This window comes from Gadus chalcogrammus, chromosome 17, assembly GCF_026213295.1.
Source record: "Gadus chalcogrammus isolate NIFS_2021 chromosome 17, NIFS_Gcha_1.0, whole genome shotgun sequence".
NCBI classification, from domain to species: domain Eukaryota; kingdom Metazoa; phylum Chordata; class Actinopteri; order Gadiformes; family Gadidae; genus Gadus; species Gadus chalcogrammus.
This window is the reverse complement of record NC_079428.1, coordinates 5,819,860-5,844,494: the sequence shown is the minus strand read 5'-3', so window position 1 is coordinate 5,844,494 and position 24,635 is coordinate 5,819,860. Positions and strand designations below refer to the sequence as shown.

General features: G+C 44.6%; 3 protein-coding genes across 10 annotated transcripts in view; all 3 read left to right on the top strand.

Moving 5' to 3' along the window:
- ehbp1l1a (EH domain binding protein 1-like 1a) overlaps window positions 1-7,888 on the top strand; it is a 40,224-nt gene extending 32,336 nt beyond the window's left edge. For 6 of the 7 annotated variants that reach the window (XM_056575681.1, XM_056575680.1, XM_056575678.1 and 3 more), the window contains 7 exons: window positions 33-84; window positions 256-299; window positions 1,188-1,299; window positions 1,570-1,669; window positions 2,076-2,149; window positions 4,070-4,184; window positions 5,513-7,888. In XM_056575681.1, the coding sequence (XP_056431656.1) occupies window positions 33-84; window positions 256-299; window positions 1,188-1,299; window positions 1,570-1,669; window positions 2,076-2,149; window positions 4,070-4,184; window positions 5,513-5,606 (591 nt within the window). In that variant the 3' untranslated portion in view covers window positions 5,607-7,888. The remainder of the gene's footprint in view (window positions 1-32; window positions 85-255; window positions 300-1,187; window positions 1,300-1,569; window positions 1,670-2,075; window positions 2,150-4,069; window positions 4,185-5,512) is intronic. The other variant, XM_056575684.1, reaches the window with a different exon arrangement.
- Window positions 7,889-8,206: 318 nt separating this feature from the next.
- On the top strand, window positions 8,207-18,637 carry si:ch73-40a2.1 (ephrin type-A receptor 2). 2 transcript variants are annotated; one of them, XM_056575710.1, is made up of 15 exons: window positions 8,207-8,939; window positions 9,416-9,477; window positions 9,696-10,296; window positions 10,644-10,799; window positions 11,417-11,761; window positions 12,176-12,377; window positions 13,272-13,357; window positions 13,598-13,711; window positions 14,157-14,237; window positions 14,489-14,578; window positions 15,066-15,187; window positions 15,766-15,875; window positions 16,547-16,706; window positions 17,361-17,497; window positions 18,210-18,637. In XM_056575710.1, exons 1-15 carry the CDS (start codon window positions 8,891-8,893, stop codon window positions 18,553-18,555), a joined length of 2,661 nt encoding a protein of 886 aa, XP_056431685.1. In that variant the 5' UTR covers window positions 8,207-8,890; the 3' UTR covers window positions 18,556-18,637. The 2 variants fall into 2 exon arrangements, with proteins under 2 accessions (XP_056431685.1, XP_056431684.1); XM_056575709.1 differs by having other exon boundaries at window positions 8,225-8,908.
- Window positions 18,638-19,177: 540 nt separating this feature from the next.
- Window positions 19,178-24,203, top strand: rab1ba (zRAB1B, member RAS oncogene family a). The gene is made up of 6 exons (XM_056575909.1): window positions 19,178-19,506; window positions 20,693-20,765; window positions 21,547-21,642; window positions 22,040-22,135; window positions 22,686-22,817; window positions 23,968-24,203. The coding sequence occupies exons 1-6, from the start codon at window positions 19,493-19,495 to the stop codon at window positions 24,160-24,162; spliced, it is 606 nt and encodes a 201-aa protein (XP_056431884.1). The 5' UTR covers window positions 19,178-19,492; the 3' UTR covers window positions 24,163-24,203.
- The last annotated feature ends 432 nt before the right edge of the window (window positions 24,204-24,635 follow it).

Below are 24,635 nucleotides of genomic sequence, written 5' to 3'. Positions count from 1 at the left end.
TGTGGTGGAAACAATGCCTTTTGTCTTTATAGGTGGCAGGAGGGCAGGAGGAGGGGGAAACTGCGCAGAGGAAATTGGAAACGGGTAAATTGTTCTGAAGATGTATTTCTATAATGGACATTTATTAAGCGGTGGTGTGTGTACGACAACCTCATCATTGTTACTGTTATGTGTTTGCCTTATTTGCTGTGTAATCCATGCAAATCATACGTCCTTCACGTCTCTGGCTGTTTCTTGTGTGTGTGTGTGCTGCAGAAGGAAGAGAGGCCGCTGAGGAGGGGAAGGCCGAGGAGAGCCAGGTCAGTGACATCATGTGACATAAGCTCTACACACGGAGGACTGCATGTGAGGGTAGAGTCATGAGGCAAGGGGCAAGATGAAGAGTTCTGCTTTCCGTTTGTAGTTCCCTTAACTGTGCGTTCACAGCAAAAGCTGTAAAGCATTTTGAGCGATAAACGCCCATTCACTTTCTATTAGACATGAGCGTTTCGGCTGTAAATGACCGCACTTCAGAAGCAGGGAGATACCGCACAAGAATCTATTTCTAATTTGTCAGTTTGCCGTGTGTCTGCCTGGCACAAATGCTCCCGTTGAGCGGATCTTTTCCATAATAAACAATACTACACACACACACACACACACACACACACACACACACACACACACACACACACACACACACACACACACACACACACACACACACACACACACACACACACACACACACACGCGATAGTGATCAACTAAGCTATAATCTATCATACAAGCAATTGCTCCATTAATTAGCTATTCAGTGTTTCATGTATTTATGCTTATTATTCTTTTTTAATTATCCAAACGTATGACTATCATGTATTTTGGTGGCTCGGCATCAGCAGCAGCACTTGCCTCAAGTACGAGCGTGCAGGCAAAAAGCGCGGCTCCTTAAAATGGAAAAGCAAAATCGCAAGAGCGATATGAGCTGTAAATATTTGAAACCTTGAAATGACATTGTTTGATTGTTTGAATGTGTGTGTGTGTGTGTGTTCACGATGTGGGCGTGTGTGTCTGTATGTGTTTGTTTGTTTGTTTGTTTGTGTGTTTGAGTGTATTTTCACGACTAACGCGTGCGCGTGTCTGTGTGTGTCTGTCTGTGTGTGGGTGTGTGTGCGCGTGTGTGTGTGTTTGTTTGTGTGTGTGTCCAGGATCCCAGCCAGTATGTGCAGAGTGAGATGGCGGCCCTGGAGTCGGAGCAGAAGCACGTTGACACCAGGGCCGCTGTGGTGGAGCGGGCCCTCAGGGGCCTCATGGAGACAGGTGGGGGGCCCAGGACAGAGGAACACACACACACACACACACACACACACACACACACACACACACACACACACACACACACACACACACACACACACACACGCGCGCAAACACACACGCGTGCAAGTGTTACCAACAATAACAATACTAATAATACTACTTTACACCAATATGTACACAACATGGATGATGCACACCACACTGAGTGTGTGTACAGAGTCACAGCAGCGGACCTACACTGACGAGGCGTATGTCTCCACTCTCTCCCAGGTAGTGACAAGGTGGAGGAGGAGAGGCTGATCCAGGAATGGTTCACGCTGGTCAACAAGAAGAACGCCCTGATCAGACGGCAAGACCACCTGCAGCTTCTGTGAGATCCCGCCCCCCCCCACACACACACACACACACACACACACACACACACACACACACACACACACACACACACACACACACACACACACACATAAGCGCACAAGCATGCAAACAGAGGCACACACACAAGCAGGCATGTGAGCAAACACACATACATGCACACACAAGCCTGCACGGAAACACGTGCACACGCGCACACACACACACACACACACACACACACACACACACACACACACACACCGCACAATAAAAACCACCCAGTTACAAGAGAGCCCACACACAGATACACACACACTCACACACTCGTAAGCAGACACTTCCATAAATCTGCACACAATTACACACACATACAGAGAGACACAAAACCTCATAAACTAAAATGCCTCTTTGACCGACAGTGTGGAAGAGCAGGACTTGGAGCTGAGGTTCGAGCTTTTGAAGAAGGAGCTGACCGACATGATGTCAATCGATGGTATTTTTAATTTTTTGGGGGTTTATTTCAGGGACATTGCGCACTAACAACAGTCAAACTCTAAGTGAGACAGAGTTAGCCTAACTCAGTTAGCTATTTTACATCCGTTGTCCCCGGCTAGATATTCAAAAGGCAACCTAACATTACAGAAATAAAGGTAAGGCTTGAGCAGCATGCCAGATCAATACATGATCAATAGTACCATTTAGTAGCGAGACAACAGACAGACCCAAATTAAATCCTGCAGGAACTATAGAGGCTTAAAGGTCATCGTCAACGTCCATCATTGTTTTTTTCTCCATTGTCCCTTTCCTCGAAAAGACGAATGTACAGATTTGAGTGTAAGGAACAAAACATTTAGTAGGGCTGGCTGGCTAGGCATTTGATATTTTCTTTCACATTACTTATTATTATTGAAATATATACATTATACATAATACACAATATACAGACACAATGCATACCCATTGGCACAACTGTAGTCATTGTAGTCAAAATGAAATAAATTGGAGGGACAAAAACAATGATGCAGAAAAAACATGGTCATAACATCATTTTTCTAAGTTACTTTGTTTTAAGTTAAGGCGAAACAGTAAAGCAGTTTCGCCTTAACTTTAGTTCACACTGGGGGCAGTGGCAGGAAAGTGTGCTTTCTGTTTTAGGTGATTACGCTATCTTCAACTTCCTATGCCGGCTACCTCCCACAAGTGAAAATAGAACAATATGAGTAAATACAAATTATTGTAAGAATGAGGCTGCTACGGTTTTACAGGAGAAATCCGGTATAAAATGGATCTGGGATATGTTTAGTATGGTAAGAAGCTTGAATGTTCGTTTGGGAGCAAAATAGCGCAGATAGACGCATTCTTAAGTTGGCTGTTTTTAGCCAAATCTACCAAAACGCTATAAACTTGGAATGATAAGGGCATGTCTCATGGTAAAAAATTAATTGCTATATTAAACCACTTACCAGGCTAGAAGTAGCCAGACACTTCTTTGGTACTATAATAAGGGTCTTAACATAAAACGAGGCATTGATAACTTTGTAAGTGTACAGATTGTTTATTAAAATGACATTTTATACACACAATACCATCAATGCTAGTTCACCCGTCGACGCCATCTTGTCTTTAAGACTCAATAAGTAGATTGGCGAACACAGAGCTCGCGTGCTGTTAACAGATAAAGGCTGTACACGCCTTGAAACGGCTAAAAACAGCCAATTTAAGAATGCGTCTATGTGCGCTTTTTTGCTCCCAAATGAACATTCATACTCGTTATCATACTAAACATATCCCAGATCCATTTTACACCGGATTTCTCCTTCAGGGTATTGCTAGGAAAGTGCTACTGCTATTGTTAACATTAGCAGGAGAAATTTAAACAAATGACACAAGGGCCAATTGTTTAAATTGGCCCTTGTGTTAAGTCCCCTAAACGCTATCCCGCAGAATCAGCCAAACAAAGTCGTTTGGGCAAATGATATTGCTAAATGATGTGTAGGTGAAGCCAGGAGATAAGATCATACATATAGGTTTGAACCCCAGACCAGTTCAGTCCTTAAAGTAGTCAGGAGTAAGGCGGGACGAAGATGGGATAAGGCAGTTTGGGGGATGGACCAGGGTTGCTAGTTCGATCCCCAGCTCCTCCTAGTGTTGATGTGTCCCTGAGCAAGACACTTAACCCTAATTCCTCCTGATGAGCTGGCTGTCGCCTTGCATGGTTGACTCTACCGTCGGTGTGTCAATGTTTGTATTAACCGTTGTAAGTCACTTTGGATAAAACCGTCCGCTAAATGCCCTAATTGTAATTGGCGGGCAGTGGCGGGGTTGGTTTTCACCTCACTGAACCGCTGTGTACCCTATGCACTCGACCCCCGACCCTCACCCGTTTCTCCTCCCCGTCCGTTCTTCTCCCCAGAGGGGCAGAAGAGCCAGGCCCACAAGCACCGCGAGCAGCTGCTGCTGCAGGAGCTGGTCTCCCTGGTCAACCTCAGGGACCAGCTGGTCCACAACATGGACGAGAAGGAGAGGGGGTAAGGCACTGAAACCTGTTGCTTTCTCCTTTTTTATTTTTTTACCGTGCTTGAAGGTTCAAGGCTGCACACTTCGCCTTGCACACGGCTCAACGTGTCATGTGCCCAGTAGGGCTGCAAATGTTGTATTTCCTTATTTGGTTTATTCATTTATGATAGCATTAGCCTCATAGCATAATTGCCTAAGTCATCTTTTGGCCAAATTGTGATATCTTACCTAACTCTACTCTCTTAACCTAACCTAACTCTACTCTCTTTATGCTGCTGATTCACGGTGCCTCAGTGGCTATATCCTAAGCCAAACATATACTCCAAACTATCTGCCTCATTCATCTATTTGACGTGGATAAATACAAGATGAACCTTAAAATATGACCTAGGCAATTATGCTATGAGGCTAACGATATGTATAATATATCAAGTAAATGCGCTGGGGTGTCGCTCTGTTGCCCAGGATGTATACCAATACCATCAATAAGAAAGATTGATCCACTACAACCAGACAGCTCTCTGTCTGTTTCAACATTCAAAGTTGTAGGTTGGCTTCAACGACTGTTAATTAACGGCTGTGAATACGGCATTCGGAATCAATGTCATTTTTTCGTTGGGGGACTTTTTCTAATGTTCCATCAATCTTTCCAGTGATACTCTCTCTTTCTCTTTCTCTTTCTCTTTCTCTTAAATAATAAACCAAGGTGTCTTTACGTGCCTGGGACATTACGTTCAGTCGTTCGTACTTTATTGAGAGGATGCTTTTGTCCAAAGGGATCAACAGTAACGATGACCATATAACCCCAAAAGGTGCAAGAATCATTTGCATGCATTCAATTAATAAAGTAAGCCAATAAGCCCAAAAGAGAATTCGTATTGGCCACGTTGAACGGATTGGTTTGGTCCGTCTGCGTAGGAAGAGGTGCAGGGTTTCAGCCGTCCTGATGTCAGCGAGGAGCTCGTTGCACCGTGGTGGAGCCAGTAAACAATGTAGATGTGCTCGAGCAGCTGCTGGGGTTCCCAGGGTTTAAGGGCATAGCAGTAGTTAAAAGGTTCTTTTTTTTTTACATGAGCAATCACCGTCATCACGGCTGGGAAGTGGGCTTTTGATTTGTGCAGAAAATAAGTTGCTGCATAACGGGTAAATGTTCTTCTGTACTTCTCTATTCTCAAACACTTACACACCTAGCGTAGCATGCAGTTGCATTTGTAATTGAATAAACTGTACAACTTGTAGCAATTGTTTTTTAATAATTTCTTTAAAAAGCATTTCAACTGCTCCAAATGAATAACCAGTACCCCCCCACCCCCCCACCCCCCCCCCCCCCCAACTGCAGGGCCATGGAGGAGGACGCTCGTCTCGAGCGGGGGCTGGAGCAGAGGAGGAGGAAGTACGCCAAGCAGCAGAAGGAGAAATGTGCGGTGCAGTAAGAGTAGGAGAGGACCCTCTGATCATCACCATGTGACCCGTCGCCTGCCTCACACCTGCCCCACCGGCGGCTCTCGGGACACATGCTCTCTCTCTCTCTCTCTCTCTCTCTTTGTGAACGCATACACATCGGGCGGTCGTTTTGGGCAGCTTCGGTGCGGTCGAGGCCGGTCCACGTACTTTTTAACAAGGCACTGTGAACAGTGGAACATTTTGACCTGCTTTCTTGCAGTTTGCATGTGTGTTACAATAGTTGACTTTTGTTTATCACAGTGTGTGTGTGTGTGTGTGTGTGTGTGTGTGTGTGGGTGTGTGTGTGTGTGTGTGTGTCTTCTTATGCGTGGTTGCGTTTGTTCTGTACTTTATTATATCCCAACATCCCCACAGAGGTCCCACCACTTCACAGCTTCATTATTTACAGATAAATGCTGAGCTGTTTGATATGTTACAGTGCGGGAAAAATGCGGAAAAAACGTTCATCAACGCAACACCGGCTGCACGCACTTTAGTTCGCTGTCTTGTCCATAGGCTTGAGGTGTACCGGCTAGACGCAGGGCAGACAAGCCAAAGGATGACTGTCATTGCATAATGATCAAAGGTCTCCACGGGAGCACGGCCCTCACAGCCTTTGCTTTGGTGATGTCTGTGCAGCCTTCCGTCCCGTTGCCTCCCACCTCACCCACACCGTCTGTCCAAATGTTGCGTTTCAATTGACAATCTAAAAACCACATCTACGCAGATTATGGAATTCATTCAAAAGTATGTTGGATACGTTTAATATTTGAAGCATGGATTGAAAAATGTTACAGATGTTACTCTTCAAAGAAAACAAAATGAATCCCTTTGAATCCTTGTGATTTTTTTACTCAGAAATCACACAAGAACATTTGAAACAACATGAACATTTTAACTAAAGCTAAGCTAACGAAGGGTATGGGCCCACATTATTTGTATTACATGAAAATCACAACCCAGAATTACTGGACATTGCTATGAAAGTTGGTAGTTTCCAGATACCAGATACATTTTTAAGAAACAAAATTTTACTCTATGAATAGGCCCAATTTTGCTGCAAAAGAAAATACAATTATTTTTTTATATTTTAAAGTGTCATGCAGTATATCTCAGTGCTGTTCTGTATTTTTGGGGGTTACATCTGCCAAAATGTAGGTATCACAATTTTGCATTTTGACAAGATTGCTCTAAATGCCCTTCGATGCACAAGAATCAAAAGAAACCTTCTGTTAAACGTTTTCTGTCTGAAAGATGGACGCCGTCAGTGCCCGACTTATTTATTACTGTGTTGGAGTGCGTTGGAATGGGTTTGCAGTTTGTTGACTTTATTTGCTCTTAATGAAGACTTCAACATGTCTGTTTTAATGTTATTTGCACTCAAATAAAAATGTGTGTTTTATGTGCTGTTTAGTCAATAATTTGAATATACTGAGTTGAATTGCATGTTGTGGCAATCCGGCCGTTTCCAATTAAGGAGATGAAGAGCACCTGAGGAACCGGTGGAGAAGCAGCTTAGCCTTAAATAGCCTGCTTCTCCACTCATTCGGGGCTCCCTCAGCCATGTGGCTCGTGCCGGGAGGGAGCCGAGTGAGAGACAGTCGCGGGAGAAGCCGGGAGCGGTAGCCACGCCGACCTCACCGACCCGGAGACCCCTCACCCTTTTTGCCGCAGTGTGGAAGAAACTTGAGTTACTGTATGATTTCCCCTTTCTTTTGTGAGCTGCAGTAATAAAACCGCTGCACCGCAACCGTGCTCGAGCGTTTGTTTCAGGAATCGCAGCCGCCGACTACCACGGTAGCCACAATGTGTATAATAAAATCCTGCTAAAAAAGTATTGTGAATAGGCCTACTTAATACAGTCCTAAAATCCTTATTTTCCTAAACAAAAAAGTACTTTGGAACTGATGTGATGTAAAAATATCAATATTATGGTTGAATTTGTTAGAAGCTAATTGGGAACCTCAAGAAATACACATTTGTAAGAGTTGAGATTGATCATTGCAAATCAAGGAGGAAAAGCACAAATAGACATTTTAGGTATTTTTATTTAGAAAGAAGAAGTGAGAAGTACTGACCGATTGGAGAACTTGATGAGTTTGCAATCGCACTCCTGAGTCAGTCAACAAGCAGATAAATAAATAAAGCAGTACTTTCAATTGAGAACCACGTACAAGATGTCTTGTATTTCTCTCACTTAAAATTCTCCTTTCTTTATTTAAAGGTCTATATGGGGGACGCCTATATCTTAAATATATATATTTTGATTAGCCAATGATTAAAGTCGGCATTGCATATTATTTTATCAAGTTGTAACACTATTGATAGTTGTTGATCAGTGATAGTATCATTTTACAATGGTTTTCCTGGATTCTGCTATATTTTCTTTCTTGGTATGTTCCAGAAAATAAAATGCACTTTGGCATTATTGCTTGAGGTAGGCCTACACTTGTCAGGCTTCACAAAATGGCAGACGAGAACCCAATAGCACAACAAGAGAAATAGTTCAGGTGAAGAAACAGCGTTTATTCCAAGCAGAGGTCAAACCAAGTAGTCAATCCGTGTACCAAACAAATCTAGGAGCAGGCAAAAGGGGAGGTCCAAAGTCCAAACAGGAAGGTCAATCCAGTAGGCAGGTCAATCCAGTATAGCAGGCAAAAAGGAAGGTCCAAAGTCCAAAAAGGCAGGTCGATACACGAGCAGGCAGAATCAGAATCAGAATCAGAATCAGAAGACGCGGGAGAGCTAGGTAACACACTAGACAATCTGGCAAAGTACTGAGGGAAATGGACCGGTAGGCCTACATATACTATATGGGGGTGTGGCAGGCCAGGTGAATGAAAAAAGCAGGTAATGCAGAGCAGAAAGGAGTGGCAGAGTCTGAAATGACAGGAGTTAGTTTGGCAAAACAGGAAACAGACAACTGAAAAACTAAAGCCTTGTTGAAGTTGTGACAACAGTTTTTCATAACAGCACGTGGGCGTGACTTTCAAAGAGGGGGCTATTTCAGTGCGATCAAAGTTACTCATTAGTTAGCTCATTTGTTTCATTGAAACGTAACCTAGAGGTTGTATAATTATTTAAAAGGCTACAGAATATAAAAAACTATAAAGATTAGAATCAGATTGGCTCACGCTAGATCTTGTAAATTTTTAGGCTATTTGGTATCAAATTCAAGCAAACTTAGCCTTTTGAATCCACTTATTTTCTAAGTTGATTTTTCATACCATGGAGCTAATTTGGATGTGGATGTTATTTCTCGGCTGCAGTGCGAATGCGCCCCCGGAGGAAGGTGAGTCTGCGCGTCTCAGTGCGCCTCTCAGGTGCGTCTCCTCATTCAATAATGACCTTTTGTCTTCAGGATTTCCACCCCATCATTTCACGTAACGACCAGGTGTCGTTAACACTGAGGAGGACCTGAATGCACGACCACTGGGAAACAGTGGAAAGGAAAATTCAGCTTCTGGCCTAAGCTCTGCCGTTTGATGCTATGAATTTATATGTTTTTGTTAATGTGCTAATCATCTTCTCTGACCTCATCCCATTACATTGCTTCAAATCGTATATGTCGAATATAAATGTCTTGTTGAAAAAAAAATTGTTTAACATCGACCATAGGGTCCTTGGAGGAGCTCAATGCGCATGAATAACAATGCCTAACACACATATATATATATGCATAACAAAGATTGACATTGATGAAAAAACCCATATTAATTGTACAATATAGTATATCAGTATCAGTCGTTTTCAAAGGTGTCGCTACAACAAGTAACACAATGACTGCTTTCCCTTTTAGTGGAGCTTTTTAATTTGGTCCGGCAAACGCAAAACAAATGGATCGCCGAACCAGCCAATGAAGTGAGTGAATATGTCTTAGTATTCCACACCTATGCCTCGTACGTAGTGTATGCAATTTATCCTGAGCAAAGTGTTGAAATCGACTCATTCATATGGGTATTCCAAGAATATTGCCCTTTATGCCTACACTTGCACATTTGTGTATAATTTCCAAAGTCCCACCGACTTTATTTTAACAACATCTTTAACGTCTATTTAATTTATTTTGTCCACAACAGTGGTCAACACACACGCTGAATTTCAACAGAGACTCTCTCTTCCAAGGCTGCATCACCGCCAACAAGCGCAGGACTCTGCTGAGCCCTTGGATCGAATGCCCCGACCCCCATCAACTGCTATTGGATATCGAATTCGCCCTGCAGGAATCGGCCAATCAGGTGAAGACACTCGACGTTCACCTGTTCCAGAAGAAAACCACCAAGTTCTCCAGCAGATCCCAAGGCGTTCTCTCCCTCACAGCCACCCGTCCCTTCCCTGGAACGGTGCGCGCTATAGAAAGCTTCATCAGCCAGAATCGGAGTCTTAACTTGGGCTCCGTCGCAGCGGGGGGCTTCCACCTTGGCTTCTCCTACTCGGGGCCGTGTGTCTTCATCGTGTCTGTGAGGCTGTACTACCGGGGGTGCCCCGGCTTCGTAGCCGGCCTAGCCAGGTTTGCGGGGGCTGAGGCCGGGTCGGAGGACCCCCAGGAGGGCTCCTGCGTCGACGGGGCGCAGTCGTTGTCCCCCAAGGCGCATTGCCATGAAAATGGCACTTGGGGAGAGGTGACCGGGGAGTGTGTGTGCGTCCCCGGCCACGAGAGAGCGGCCGATACTTGTACAGGTAGGACTATGCATGGGGAAACGATGGCTGGCAATGAGAATGTTTTGCGAAACTATTCAATTAGTTTAAGTAATGCGATCAGTACTTGATGTAAAGCTGTATGTATCTTAAGTTCTTGTTCATCCTTATAACTTTTATATTTTTTTGATATTCATTGCTTGTGATTAAACACTTCTATATTTAGGTCGACCGTAGTGATGATATTGTGAAATTCTCTACTTCATATGTGATGCTTCATTATTGAACAACATGCTTAATAATAACACATTTCTAATAGTCCCTTAATAACACGATCCTTTACTAGAGTAATCACGTTACTAATTCATTCTGTCTACACTTCGTATCAGCTTGCAGGACGGGCCACTACCAACCAGTCAATGAGACCGCAGGATGCAGACCGTGTCCACCCAACAGCGGCACAGAGCAGGAGGGAGCGGTGGAATGTGACTGTCTGGAGGGGTACGACCGCCTGCCCCACGACGCCCTCGAACAGGGCTGCACAAGTACGGAAGACTTTGATCACTGGCTCTTTTCATTTTGCATGTGGAGCCACATAGGAACAGAATGTCATCCAGACAATATGATACCTACTGACATAGTGGAGTTATACATGGATACTTTTTTTTTTTTGAGAAGGACAACAATGACAGTATGACAGACTTTGGATGTTTTCCATTGAAACACAACAACATGTGTTTCATCATGAGGTTGAGTCCGGCTATCATAACATGTTTCTAATCATAATGGGGAGCTTTGGTTTCCCGTTGTGATTTAGGGAGAATATATGATATTGTTATAAAAGGCGATGATGATGACGATGATAGACTGCACGTTATTATTGGCTCTTATTCTTCTGCAGAAGTGTAAGCGACTTACCGGAAGTGCATTTAACAATGAAGACACACACCCAAAATGTGCACAAATCAATTAAAGTGCATAAAACGAAACGGGCAAAGCAACTGCTTTTAAGCGCAACAAACTTGAAACAAGAGATAGAGACGGATAAATAGATAGACTACAATTATTATTTATTTATTTATTAACTAAAACATTTCTTTGACATTATAACTACTATGATTTATTTTTTACGTTGATCATCTCTTTACCCTCTGTAACCTAGAGCCTCCCTCGGCCCCTGTGAATGTGATGTTCCATCGTCACGGTGACGCCCTGGGGAGCGTCCAGTGGGGGCCGCCCCTTAACCTGGGGGGGAGGGGCGCGGCCGAGCTGACGTACAGCGTGGCGTGTTCCCAGAAGGAGCCCGAGGCAGGCGCTCTCGGCTGGGTGCCGTGCGAGAAGGAAGTGCTCTTTTCGCCGGGCTCAGCAGGTCTGAACGGCACGGAAGTCAACGTCACGGGGCTGAGCGGTCTCCATGACTACCTCCTGGCGGTCAGCGCCGCCAACGCGTTGTCCGGGCGGCGGGTGGGGTGGAATGTGTCAGAGGCCAATGTGAATGTGCAAGCCAGTGAGTAAGCCTGGGACTTTTCTTGCTGTAGCTTCTTTCCCTCTTTGAGAATAGACAGCAATCAGGCCTTTTCAATCAAGTACAACCTTGACTTATTATTGCTGCTAACATATAGAGGGGTGTGTTTTGGGCCATTTGAGTTCATATTGTACACATTCTTTGAAGCGTTTTAGACTTTTGAGTATTTGAGGCATGGACCAGGATCAAATATATCACCAATTGTTTCACCTTTCATTTAAAAGGTGTTGATAACCAAGGTTAATCTTATACATTTTGATTGCTTTGCAAATATTGTCCTTTTGAGAATGCACGTGATTCACTCTAAATACATCTGCCCTTTAAAAGGCACTAAGTCGACCTAGGCCTGCATGTTCACACTCTTACGTCTGCTTTGTACATCTCTGTATCCTCCAGGGAGGGTCGCGGTCCTGGTAACGGTTGCCCCAGACGTCTCTGAAAGTCCCTCGACGACGCATTTGAAGGAATATCATACGATAAGGCCTGAGGCCTTCTCCCTCGAATGGAAGCTCGTCGCGGGCGTACTAGGGGGCTTGATGATGCTAGCTGTGGTCCTCAGTGTGGTGGTCGCCATGAGGCATGCTGTCACCAAACGAAGGTAACTGGAACATTCACATGATTGCATGCTGTGGTTTGCACATTGGTTAAAAACACAACGTAACACTAACATCTAATTGTAGGGAGACCAGTGGAAGACTGCATTGATTGGGTTTCAATCAATGCAAATACACTTCTGCACTGATGTGTGGTTTCACCGGCCATACATACGAGCAAGCCATTCATTTTGAGAACTTCGGAATCAGAGACCACATCAAATAAAGGCATACATGCCTTGTAGGAGAGATCTGATTGGTTGAAAATAAATATTTTTCAAGTGATCTGAATAGTTGAAAAATATATTTTATTTGATGGATCTGATTTTTCTATAAAAAAGTTATATTTTTCAAGCGATCTGGTTGGTCGAAAAGAATATTTATTTTGATTGGTAATTTATTCGAGTGACCAGATTGGTCGAACGTAAGAATATTTTTCAAGCCATCTGATTGGCTCAAAAGTATATTTTATTTCGAGCGATCTTATTGGTCGAAAAAAGTTATTTATTTAGAGCGATCTGATTGGTTGGATAAGAAAAATCATGGCCCTCCACGAGAGTTATTCAAGCCTTGTTTTATTGAACGCTGCAAATAGGTTGATGTTGAAGGTCTTTAAATATACATCCTAGAACGGGTTGGATAATAAGGACTTAACTTAATCGTTCACAGCCTGAACAGTATTGAGACCATTTAACTGCATATGTACCCAATAAATATTTATTCTTAACCAGTAATATCGATACGGGCCTTCAGTTATGTTCTTTGGCAACGAAAAGAAGACATCATCACATGTTAAGAATGATGAAAACCTAACCGCGGTCAGTACATATTATTGCCCTATGAGCATTCATAGGGCAATGTCTTTGAGATTCAATTGACAGAACAATTCTCCTTACCAGACCTGTCCAAGAGATGGAGCTGTTGCCATCGAACCCAACCAATACCTTTAGGCTTTTGGATGAGCTGCCACCAGAGCCAGCGAGTTGTGAGTCTTTCACAGCTCAAAATGCACCTGATCCACTAAACTCCATGTTCCCTGAATGCCTCAATTATATGATGATGAGTAGCCAGAAGTTTGGTGAAAAAAAAGATTATTCTCCCCCTGATTATAATTTGTTTCATTGCCTCAACCCATTTTTTAGGTTTTCTCATCCAATATGTACCCATTCCCCTAGAAATATTCAAACACGGTTAGCCGCACTGCTTACAAATCATTGTTGTTCAGCGCTCCTTCTTGAGCAGCAGGAGCGGGTTGCACACGACGACCCCCTGCTGGCCAATTTGAGGGATACACTGGTGCCGCGCAGCCGACTCACCCTGGGCAAGCAGCTGGGCAAAGGTCAGCCAGCTCATACAAACACTATCACTGATGCTGCTCACGCAATAGGCTTAGGGGCGTTAAGGGTGAAGAATCTGATTCGGGATGTACTCCCTGTGAGGGAATTACCTAATTATTACCTAAATAACGTGGCTGCTAATGTAATCTCTCATTAGTTATGTCGTATGAAGAAATGAGAGGTGTGTGTACATCTATAATAAAATAAATATAAATTATTATATTATTTTTAAATAATATAATAAAATATAATAGAACTAGAGCTATACCGTGTCATTGCCATGTCAGTACATTTTCCACAGTGAATGTGTATTTACATATTCAAGGTTTTCCTATGTGTTGGAGCATTGGAGATTTTATGTCTAGATTTGATCATTCATTTGACCAAAAACGGGGGTTGAAGTTAATCTCGGCGGGCAAACATCTCCACCTTCTTTCCCACACCAAGGGGAATTCGGGGCGGTCTATGTGGGCCTCCTCACAGCAGAGGAAGGGGCGGACGTCAAAGTGGCCGTGAAGACCATCCGAGGTACGCATGAACACTCTGCCTTTATCCATAACGATTCAAAATTTGTATTGGCTTTTTAAATGCAAAAACATATGATACATAAAATCGACAAATTCACAAATGATGTGTACAAGAGAGAAAGTAAGAACAATACTAAGTTATGTTATGACAACAATTAAAAGTTAAGCTATGACACAAATGACTGTCCTACTATAATTCACTGCACTCTGTCTTCATCCATGACACTAGTTTTTGCTCCCTCACCCCTCCAGGGATCTACTGCCAAGACAGCCTACAGGAGTTCATCAAAGAGGCGGAGATCATGAAGAGCTTTGACCATGACAACGTGGTCCGTCTGCTGGGTGAGACGTCCTAGCCTCGACCACCAGCGCCGCGCTCGCTGTCACACGGCAAACATGTCGTCTTGAAAGACCATATCTTAGCCCGGTGAACAGCGTGTACTCTCTCTCTGTGTGTGTGTGTGTGTGTGTGTTTGCGGGCTGTGTGCTTGCATGCTGTGTGTGTCTGTGTGTGTATCTCTGTGTATGCTGTTTGTGTGTGTGCTTGCGTGCTGTGTGTGTACGTGAGTGTGTCTGTGTGTGTGTGCTGTTTATGCGTGTGTGTGATTGCATGCTGTGTATGAATGCGTGTTTGTATGCTGTTTGTGTGTGTGTGTGTGTGTGTGTGTGTGTGTTTGTGTGCTTGCATGCTTTGTGTGAATGTGTGTGTCTATTTGTGTGTGTGTGTGCCTGTGTGTATCTGCTTGTGTGCGTGCATGCTGTGTACGTGTGCTGTGTGTTTGTCTGTTTGCGTGTGTGCGTGCGTTCTGTCTGTGTGTGTATCCTCTAGGCGTCGCCCTGGAGAGAGAGGAGAGCTCCTCGCTCTCCGTGCCGCTGGTCATCCTCCCCTTCCTGGAGCACGGGGACCTGCGCCGCTTTCTCATCGCCACGCGCTACGGGGACGTTCCAATCGTAAGATAGGCCTGCGATGTGGTGTCCTTTTGGTTGTGTTATGGAGCAAAAAAGGAGGTGGAAATAACAGACTTTCTCTGATGGAATTGACACGTAACATCTTAATGAAGCCGGCCGGTTCTGCCAGTGAGCGTATGAAAGGGCCCAGGGTTAAGAGATAATACTGCGTCGGAGAAGCTGTGTGCATGAATACACAATTAATATAGATCCTAACAAGCCATTAAGACTAGTTGATGAAGACATGGAATTGATCCATACTGATGTTTGTTCAAAATAATATTTACAATTTTTACATTATTGGGTAACGAGTGTTGCCCCAATGTCTTTGATTGAAGTGAGTTACATTTAATTATGGGAGAGAGAGGTTCCCGTTCCCACACCTGTGATTGACAGGCAAGATGGATTCCCCGAACCAATAAGGGAAGAGATCACCTGGTGGGTCAGAAATTACTGATGGCTATGTGATTTCCAACAAATTGTACCTACAGCACCTTTAAAAAAAAAGTGACACATGTAGCCTCTTAAAGTTTTTTTAAATATATATATTGTAAAACTGCCGTATGTTCGCTCTCTCTCAGTTTGTCCCTCACCAGAGTCTCTTGGGCTTCATGGTGGATATCGCCGCCGGGATGGAATACCTCAGCTCTAAAGGCTTTCTGCACAGAGACCTAGCTGCCCGAAACTGCATGTGAGTTCCCTAAGAGGAGTGCAGCGTGCCGCGCTGAACAGCCCCCAGAACCACATCAAGGCCTCCTTGTTGAGGATGAGACTACATCTCTGTGCCTGCTCATTGATATGCAGCCTCGGTGACATTGAAGAGGCTAGGGGTGGGGCGAGTCCGTCTTTGACCAGAAGTCTGAGTTGATCCTTGGAAAACATATATGTGCCTCTGGCGCAGTGTTAAAAGGCGATGATTGATTCGTTCTTTGATCCAAAGGCTCTCAGACAGCACACATGATGCACACAAAGAGAACACTACAAATATTAGCACATTTTAAATAACATCAAATTCTAATCTGTTGAACAAAGATTCCAGGTGGCTCAAAATATTACCATTTTTAATTTTTTGGTCTGGAAGGGAATTGGCAAAATACATTTTAAAATCGTATGCTCTTGAAATGATTTTTTTAAATCTTTTCTTTCTTTCTTTCTTTCTTTCTTTCTTTCTTTCTTTCTTTCTTTCTTTCTTTCTTTCTTTCTTTCTTTCTTTCTTTCTTTCTTTCTTTCTTTCTTTCTTTCTTTCTTTCTTTCTTTCTTTCTTTCTTTCTTTCTTTCTTTCTTTCTTTCTTTCTTTCTTTCTTTCTTTCTTTCTTTCTTTCTTTCTTTCTTTCTTTCTTTCTTTCTTTCTTTCTATGACAGGCTTGGAGATTCCTTCCGAGTGTGTGTGGCCGATTTTGGACTGTCCAAACAAATCGACAGCAGTAACTACTACCGACAAAAAACGACCACTCGTGTTCCCGTTAAATGGCTGGCCCTGGAAAGCCTGTCTGAATCTGTGTACACCACCAAGAGTGACGTGGTGAGTCCTCTGATACACCAGCTCCAACACTCTTGACACTTAGAAGTACTGCTAAGAGTTGGAGGATATCCGTTCTTCAAGGTTTGACGTAGTCTCCCAAATCAGACCTTCAATTAGTGTTCTAGCTCAAATAGGGGTCAAATGGTCGACGAGGGGGTTGCATTTTTTTCGGCCAATCATGTCGCTGGAGGCGGGAATCTGGCCAACAGTGAACACAAATGCGGCCGGTCTTTTTACCGTACCAGTAGGGATTTGAAGGAAGACCGAGAATATCCTATGTGGACACCAATGTTCTCAGACAAAGTTTCTGCAGAGGTTTCAAATCATTGCGGTGTGGACTTGCCAAAAGTGTAGTGTAACAAAAGGGAACATAACCATAATCCTCATCCATAATACTTAAACTTTTCAAATATTTTTGAATGATTCTATATTCAATATGAATTATCATTGCTTGGTTGGTACTGCATTCTCAATGTAATGCTCTTTATCTGTTAGTCACTTAAAGAGTCAGCCAGAATCCACTATTTTAAAGAAATCCTCTGCAGCACAGGTACCTGATATGCCATTCTTCTGTTATTAACCATGGCAAGATGAGAGAGGAGTTTGTATGATAGTATGTGAGCACTGATTAACCACAAGCCTTTCCTCTGACAGTGGTCCTTCGGAGTGACCATGTGGGAGATCGTGTCCCGGGGCCGAAACCCATATGCAGGGGTCCAGAACCATGAGCTTCTCGACCTGCTGACTGGGGGCCAACGGCTCAAGAAGCCAAAGGACTGCGACGACAACCTGTTGAGTTTCTCAAATATTACTGTGGTTTATCAACCTTTTATGTTTTATAAATTCCAACCATTGATTGATTGGAATTTACTTTTAAAACTCTGCTCAAAAAATTGGACACCGGTATAGTGCGTTTGACATAGGGTTCAAAGCAAACCCACATATATTGCAACTGCTATACAGAGAGAGAGTGAGAGATAGAGAGAGAGAATATGGTAATTATTATATTAATCGCTTTGTCCAAGCGATTAATATTGTATGCACTTCTCTCTCTGAGCATCTGTCTCCAATGCTCAAATGTTTCCTTCACTTACTCTTATTCAACCCGTTTTTTATTTATGAATTGTTTTAATTATTTTATGGTATTGTTTGGTTGTATTGTTGATTTTTTTCTAATCTTTGTTCAGGCAAAATCAACATGCCTAAGCAGTACATTTAACTAACTTCATCTTGTCTGTCTATCTGTCCGTCTGTCTGTCTATCTATCTATCTATCTATCCCTGTCTCTGTTCATTTGTCTGTCCATCTGTCCGTCTGTCTGTATCTATCTATCCTTGTCTCTGTTCATTTGTCTGTCCATCTGTCCGTCTGTCTGTCTATCCGTCTATCTATCTATCCCTGTCTCTCTGTTCATTTGTCTGTCTCTCCGTCTGTCTATCTCTGTCTCCCTGTCTGTCTGGCTCCATAATCCCACCCATGCCCCCCCCCCCCCCCCCAATCCAGCTACGAGGCGATGCGGACCTGCTGGCACCGCGACCCGGCCCAGCGACCGGGGTTCGCGGAGCTGAGCTCCAGGCTGAAGGAGATGCTCTCTCTGCTGCCCCCTCTGGAGCCCTCTGTGGAGAGCCACTACATCAACCAGTACCTGGAGGCCGCCAGCAGTGCCAGCGCCGCCGCCTGCCACGGGGAGGAGGACGGGGAGGAACCGGAGGAAGGGCCCGCTGGGAACCTTTACACGCACGCACCCTCTCTTACTCAGGCACAGAGGAACGAAGAGGAGGAAGTAGAGGATGGATACCTAATGTCAAACAGCATTGGGTTAGCAGGAGAGGGCAACCGCAAGAGCTGAGAGAGAGAGAGAGAGAGAGAGAGAGAGAGAGAGAGAGAGAGAGAGAGAGAGAGAGAGAGAGAGAGAGAGAGAGAGAGAGAGAGAGAGGAAACAAATGAGCAGGAACAAATGTGAACTCCAAGGGCAAACAAATTGCTCCCTCAATCATTGTGATGATCTAGAAGTATGTCCAGTCATTTACACAACTGCTCCTCTTCGCCTTGTAAACGGCAATGCTCACAATGGCCAGCATATGTGGCGCCAGCCACCAAACTTTGGGTAGGGGCTGCTCTTGTTATATTGTTCTTTGACTTTCAGTCATACCTATTATGAAGCTACAGCAACAGAACTGTTGTATTGTCATGCATAATGCCATGTCTTTATGCATGTCACTATCATGGTAATTGCAATCATGGTTATATAATGTCTCTCTTTCCACTACTGAAAATGTAGAGACGTAGAACCCCACTTAATGATTGATAAATTAAGAAAGCGAGAAAAAAGTATATATTACGTCTTAAAATCTGCTTTGTACCTATAAACAATAATAAAGACTACACTGTTGCCTCCTACACGGCTTCTTTACTCGTCTGACCCTCCTAGTGGACTACAAGACCCGACACAGGCGCGTGCTTCTAGATTCGTCCGTGGCGCCACGTCATCTGATGTCACTGCCGCACCTGCGCAGCCATCTTGTACTTTTAGCCAGGGACGGACAACACCGAAGAAAGAAAAGGGAGGAAAATAAAACCCCAACGCTGCCCGAGAAAAACAACGATAAACGTTTGGTCGTTTTTTTATGTGAAATCATCTCGATTACACGGTTACCCCCGTTACCAGTGGAGCTAGAGAGATAAACCTCCGTTGTAAAGCACCTCGGTATCCAGAGCTACAAGTCATCGTTCGGCCGGATTGTGAAGCAGAGAACCGTAGACACAAAAAACATCCAGTCTGAATCATGAACCCAGAATAGTGAGTACCCGTACATTATTTTTCGCTATTGGAGTGTATACCCGCGTCCTTATTTTTTGGGATACTGTGTTACAAGGCATGTCTCGTTGTGGTACGTCGTAGCGTTTATTCGGAGTTTTCCTGTATTTTATCGTCGATATGTCTTTTTTTAAAACTGGTTCGGTGAGGAAACAGGGCGCGGACGGGATCCTCGTCTGGTGAGGGTTTGATCAGAACGTCGTCCCGTCCCACTATGCTGCCCTACCTCCCCGGCCCGTTCGCGTAAAACACCGCTACATGACGTGAATTTTAAACGAATTCGTTCCCGATGTACTGCGCAAAGTCGATTGTCAACGTGGATCTGTGCGGTTGAATGTGTGTGTCTTTGTGTTATCTGACAGTGTTAGAATATGTTTCGGTTACATATGTAAGGAGAGGACATGCGATGGTCACCGGATCCCGTTTTAATACGTCGTGGCGACCGGAGACATTGTTCGGTGAAACGTCACACCGCCACAGCTAGCGCAGAGCCGCCGGTAGAGGAGGCTAAACGCCGAGCTGTTTTAAGTTGCTTGTTGTGATGTCAGGTCGTTTTACGCTATCGCGAACCGCTGGCTATCAGGGATATTCTTTGTACTTTGAGTCCGGTTCGTCGACGACATCTTTTGACAGCACTTATCAGCGTCGTGTACGCAACTCGATGGGTCTTGTGTACAAACGGGACACGTAACTGTTTATTGTTATTGAAGCGTGACTATTAGGCCCAGCCCGCAAGGATTTAACATTCATTCACATAACAACAAGCACGGGACATGCGCAGTTCAGGGAATGTGATATTGCACAATAGGCTGCAGTGTGTGTGTGTGTGTGTGTGTGTGTGTGTGTGTGTGTGTGTGTGTGTGTGTGTGTGTGTGTGTGTGTGTGTGTGTGTGTGTGTGTGTGTGTGTGTGTGTGTGTGATCCAATATCGGTTTCCTAGAGGTGAAGGCTAATATTGGGCTTTCTAGTGAGATTGGCCAAGTATGACCACCTGTTGTTTGTACCGTGTTGTGAAAGAAACGCCCACGTGATCTTGTTTATGTTTTGAGGGGTGCAGAGGGCCCAAACTCGGCGTGGCGGGGTCCATAGTGTAAAGCACCTCTTCATCGTTGTGTCCCTAAAGTAGGAAATGCCTGGTCCGTGGTCTGACTTGCAGGGTTTTATTTCAGTGACTACCTCTTCAAGCTCCTGCTCATTGGAGACTCTGGAGTGGGGAAGTCCTGCCTTCTCCTCCGTTTCGCTGTAAGTATTCTCCCCCCCCCCCCCCCCCCCCCACACACACCTCAACTTGTTATGGTTTTAAAGACTGACAAGATACTGTGTTGTGTGTCATTGTCAACGTTTTTATCTTAATGGGACAGTGAACCCAAGATCGATCCTATAGTTGTTGTTTTTTTATTTGGTAATGTGTTATATGATCTTCAACATAGTAATCCATGCAATTGCAATACTGCTACTGAAATAAACATTAAACAAGCTTCTTTGACACTTATAAAATAACGCCATGTTGTGTGGCACATTTCATATACAACATGGCTCATTATAACGCTGATACACAACAACAGTAGGGTACAAAATAGGACACAAAGTTGCTTTGGGTCGTAACCATGGGGATAAAACGCCCGGCCCCCCCCCTCCTTTCCTTCAAGATCTTTTTTTAAAAACAACAAAGTGTTCGTTACAGTTGACCCACTGTTTCGTGCTGAAACAGTGGGTTAACTTGCAATGTAATAAAGGAATATGGCGGTACAGTAGCCTTCATTTAAATGTTTTATCTTAGACCAACTAACCAACAACATTCAAAATGTGAAATTCTTGAATTCAGATTTTTGGAACATAGTGATGCAAAGCAGCCATTGCTATAGATGTAACGTTTGACAAATGTTACCAAGTGAAATTTACTCCAAAAACATATTTTTTAAATATAGTACAGCATTTCCCTTTTGTGTTTTTCTTCCTTCGACCTCTTCCTCTTGTTTGAGTTGTAGCTGACTGTGTCTGTTTCCCCTGTTTCTCTGCTCAGGATGACACCTACACAGAGAGCTACATTAGCACCATCGGAGTGGACTTTAAGATCCGCACCATTGAGCTTGACGGCAAGACCATCAAGCTGCAGATTGTGAGCACAAACACGGACACACACACAAACACATGCACACGCACACGCACAGAATATTATAGGGATGCCAAAAGACGCTTAGTGGTTTATGAAGTCACCCCAACTTGTCTTTCCCTGCATATCTGTGTCAAGGTCACCCATCATGACCTATTCTTTAGCGTCAATGAATTGTTAACTGTACGTTCACATTCTCTTAGTTTACGTTGAACTCGTAGCAAATCGACCAAATGTGCTGTTGTTGTTTCTTGGTAGCCCTTCATGACCTATTCATTACCATCAATGAATTGTGCATCCCTCATTCTCGTAGCTTACGTTCACCCTTTTGTAGCAAATGAACACAATGTGCTGTTGCTAACCGATGCCCACCCCCCCCCCCCCCCCCCCCCCCCCCCCCCAGTGGGACACGGCTGGCCAGGAGAGGTTCCGCACCATCACGTCCAGCTACTACCGCGGCGCCCACGGCATCATCGTCGTGTACGACGTCACGGATCAGGTGTGACGTCACGTCCTCTGGGGCTGAGCGGTTTGGGGAAAGAATCGAATCGCGACTATTTCGACCAATATTGCAATTGCGATTTAGCGTTTGATTTTTCTCTTTTAAAGTACCTTAAGTTCTGTATCATTCACTAAACAAGCAATAAATCATTCTATAGTATGACCAACACAACATTGGAAGCAGTCAACATATGAACTGCTCTTTCCTTTAGGCCAGGCCAATGTGTTGATGAAATGATGCATGATTTGATATAACATCTTTATTCAACTATTGAATTGTTAAAGAAAAATAAATACAAATCTTACTGCTCCCCAGTCAGTAACAGTAACAGTAACAAATCACAATGTTGTTTTTTTATCGCACACTTTGTGATTTTCAAATCGCATTCTATTAAATCGCGATGTCGGTTTCAATTTGATGACTCGTTCAGCCCTTATGTCCTCGTTAAGCGATAAACGATTTAAGCAATCAAATTTCCAATACGTTTGCAATCGTGTTATTCCCCCTCCTTCCTCCCCGCTGATCGTCTCCCCTCCGGCCCGAGCAGGAGTCGTACAACAACGTGAAGCAGTGGCTCCAGGAGATCGACCGCTACGCCAGCGAGAACGTCAACAAGCTGCTGGTGGGGAACAAGTGTGACCTGACCACCAAGAAGGTGGTGGACTACACAACGGCCAAGGTACAGCAGAGCATCCGTCTGTGACAGGGGTTGGCAACCCTAGGCACGCGTGGCACCACTGGCACGCGGTAGCATAATCATTGGCACATTTGAAAAAAATAAATAAAAAGATTTGAAGATCGGCTTCACATGGTTTTGCAAAGCTGTACAAGTCTTAAAGATATTGATGTGGATGGTTCCAACATTCTCATATATTCTTGTTTTTTAACATTTCTCACAGTGCAAATATGTTTTTGGATGAGTTTCTGAAAGTGGTGTTTTAAGATTGGACACATGTAATTATAATTTGTACGCCCATGTTGCAAATATAACAACAAAAAAACACATTTAAAATGTTAATGCATGATTGTGGACCATATGGAAATAATACAATTCCAGGGCTTCTGGAAATGTTTTTGGTCGCTGTGTCATAATTCAGCTTAAGATTTAATATGTTGTTGCTTAAGGCACACTCATTAACGAGAAAAATGTCAAACTGGCACTGCATGTTGAAAAGGTTGCTGACCACTGGTCTGTAACAAGCATGCCCAGTGAGATCCACAATGGGCTCATGTTGAGGATTACACATCTAGACTTATGAGGGACCCGAGTAGAGGAACAGACGTGGGTCCATCTCTTTTTCTTATGTTTCTTTCGATTTCATGAACTCCTATTGAAATGGATGATTGTGTGGTATATGGCCTTGCCTCTCGTGTAACGAAGCTAAGGTAACAAAGCTCATTCTCGGTATTGTAGGTAAAAGCAGCTTGTTTTATTTTGGCCTGCATTATTCCATCACCAACGAGTGATGGAGTGGCTACGTCGAACAATGCACGAGCAAATGGTTTTCATGAACAATTAACCACTGACTGTATACCAAGTGGGCGTGTCCACCTAGATGTGTGACGGACAGATGAGCAACGTTTGCTACAGTCCACCGGGTAGGCTGGTAGACTGATCTATCCAGCACAGATCTAGGTGGACACGCCCACTTGTGATGTCAGAAGAGGCCCGATTTCAAAACGGGCCTCTTCTGACATCACAGGTGGGCGTGTCCACCTGTGATGTCAGAAGAGGCCCATTTTCAAAACTGCTTGTATCGGCTGATCCCACTCACACCCGGTGGTATGTGTCACCTTTAACCCCGTGTCTCCCCCCCCCCCCCCCCCAGGAGTTCGCCGACTCCCTGGCCATCCCCTTCCTGGAGACCAGCGCCAAGAACGCCACCAACGTGGAGCAGGCCTTCATGACCATGGCGGCGGAGATCAAGAAGCGCATGGGCCCCGGGGCTACGGCGGGCGGGGACAAGCCCAACCTGAAGATCGACAGCACCCCCGTGCGGCAGTCCGGCGGCGGCTGCTGCTAAGTGGGACCCCCCCCCCCCCTGCCCGGCCACGACTTGAAACATCACCCCCCCCCCCCCCCCTACCCACACGCCCATCGAATAACCCCACCTCAACACCGTTCAAACACGCCCACTTCTTTTACAATTCCCCCCCACCACCACACCACACCACACCCCCCTATCCCCACCCGCACTCAGTCCCCCCGTCCCCTGTCCCACCACACACTGCCACCGCTGTGGCTTTCGGTTTCGCCTCATGGCTCCTCACCTTCTGTCATCCTCATCCCCCCCCCCCCTTAGAACGGGGGTCTCCCGGGACCGCCGATGACACGGGCAGACTTTTGGACGAGGACTGGATGCGGGTGGGGGGGGGCAGCATGGCGACAGATGCAACCGGACCTTCAGAAGGTTGGACTCTGGTCACCCAAGGGTGAAGGGGGGGGGGGGGGGGGGGGTGGTGTGACTGGAGTTCAACTTAGTTTTTTCACCATTAG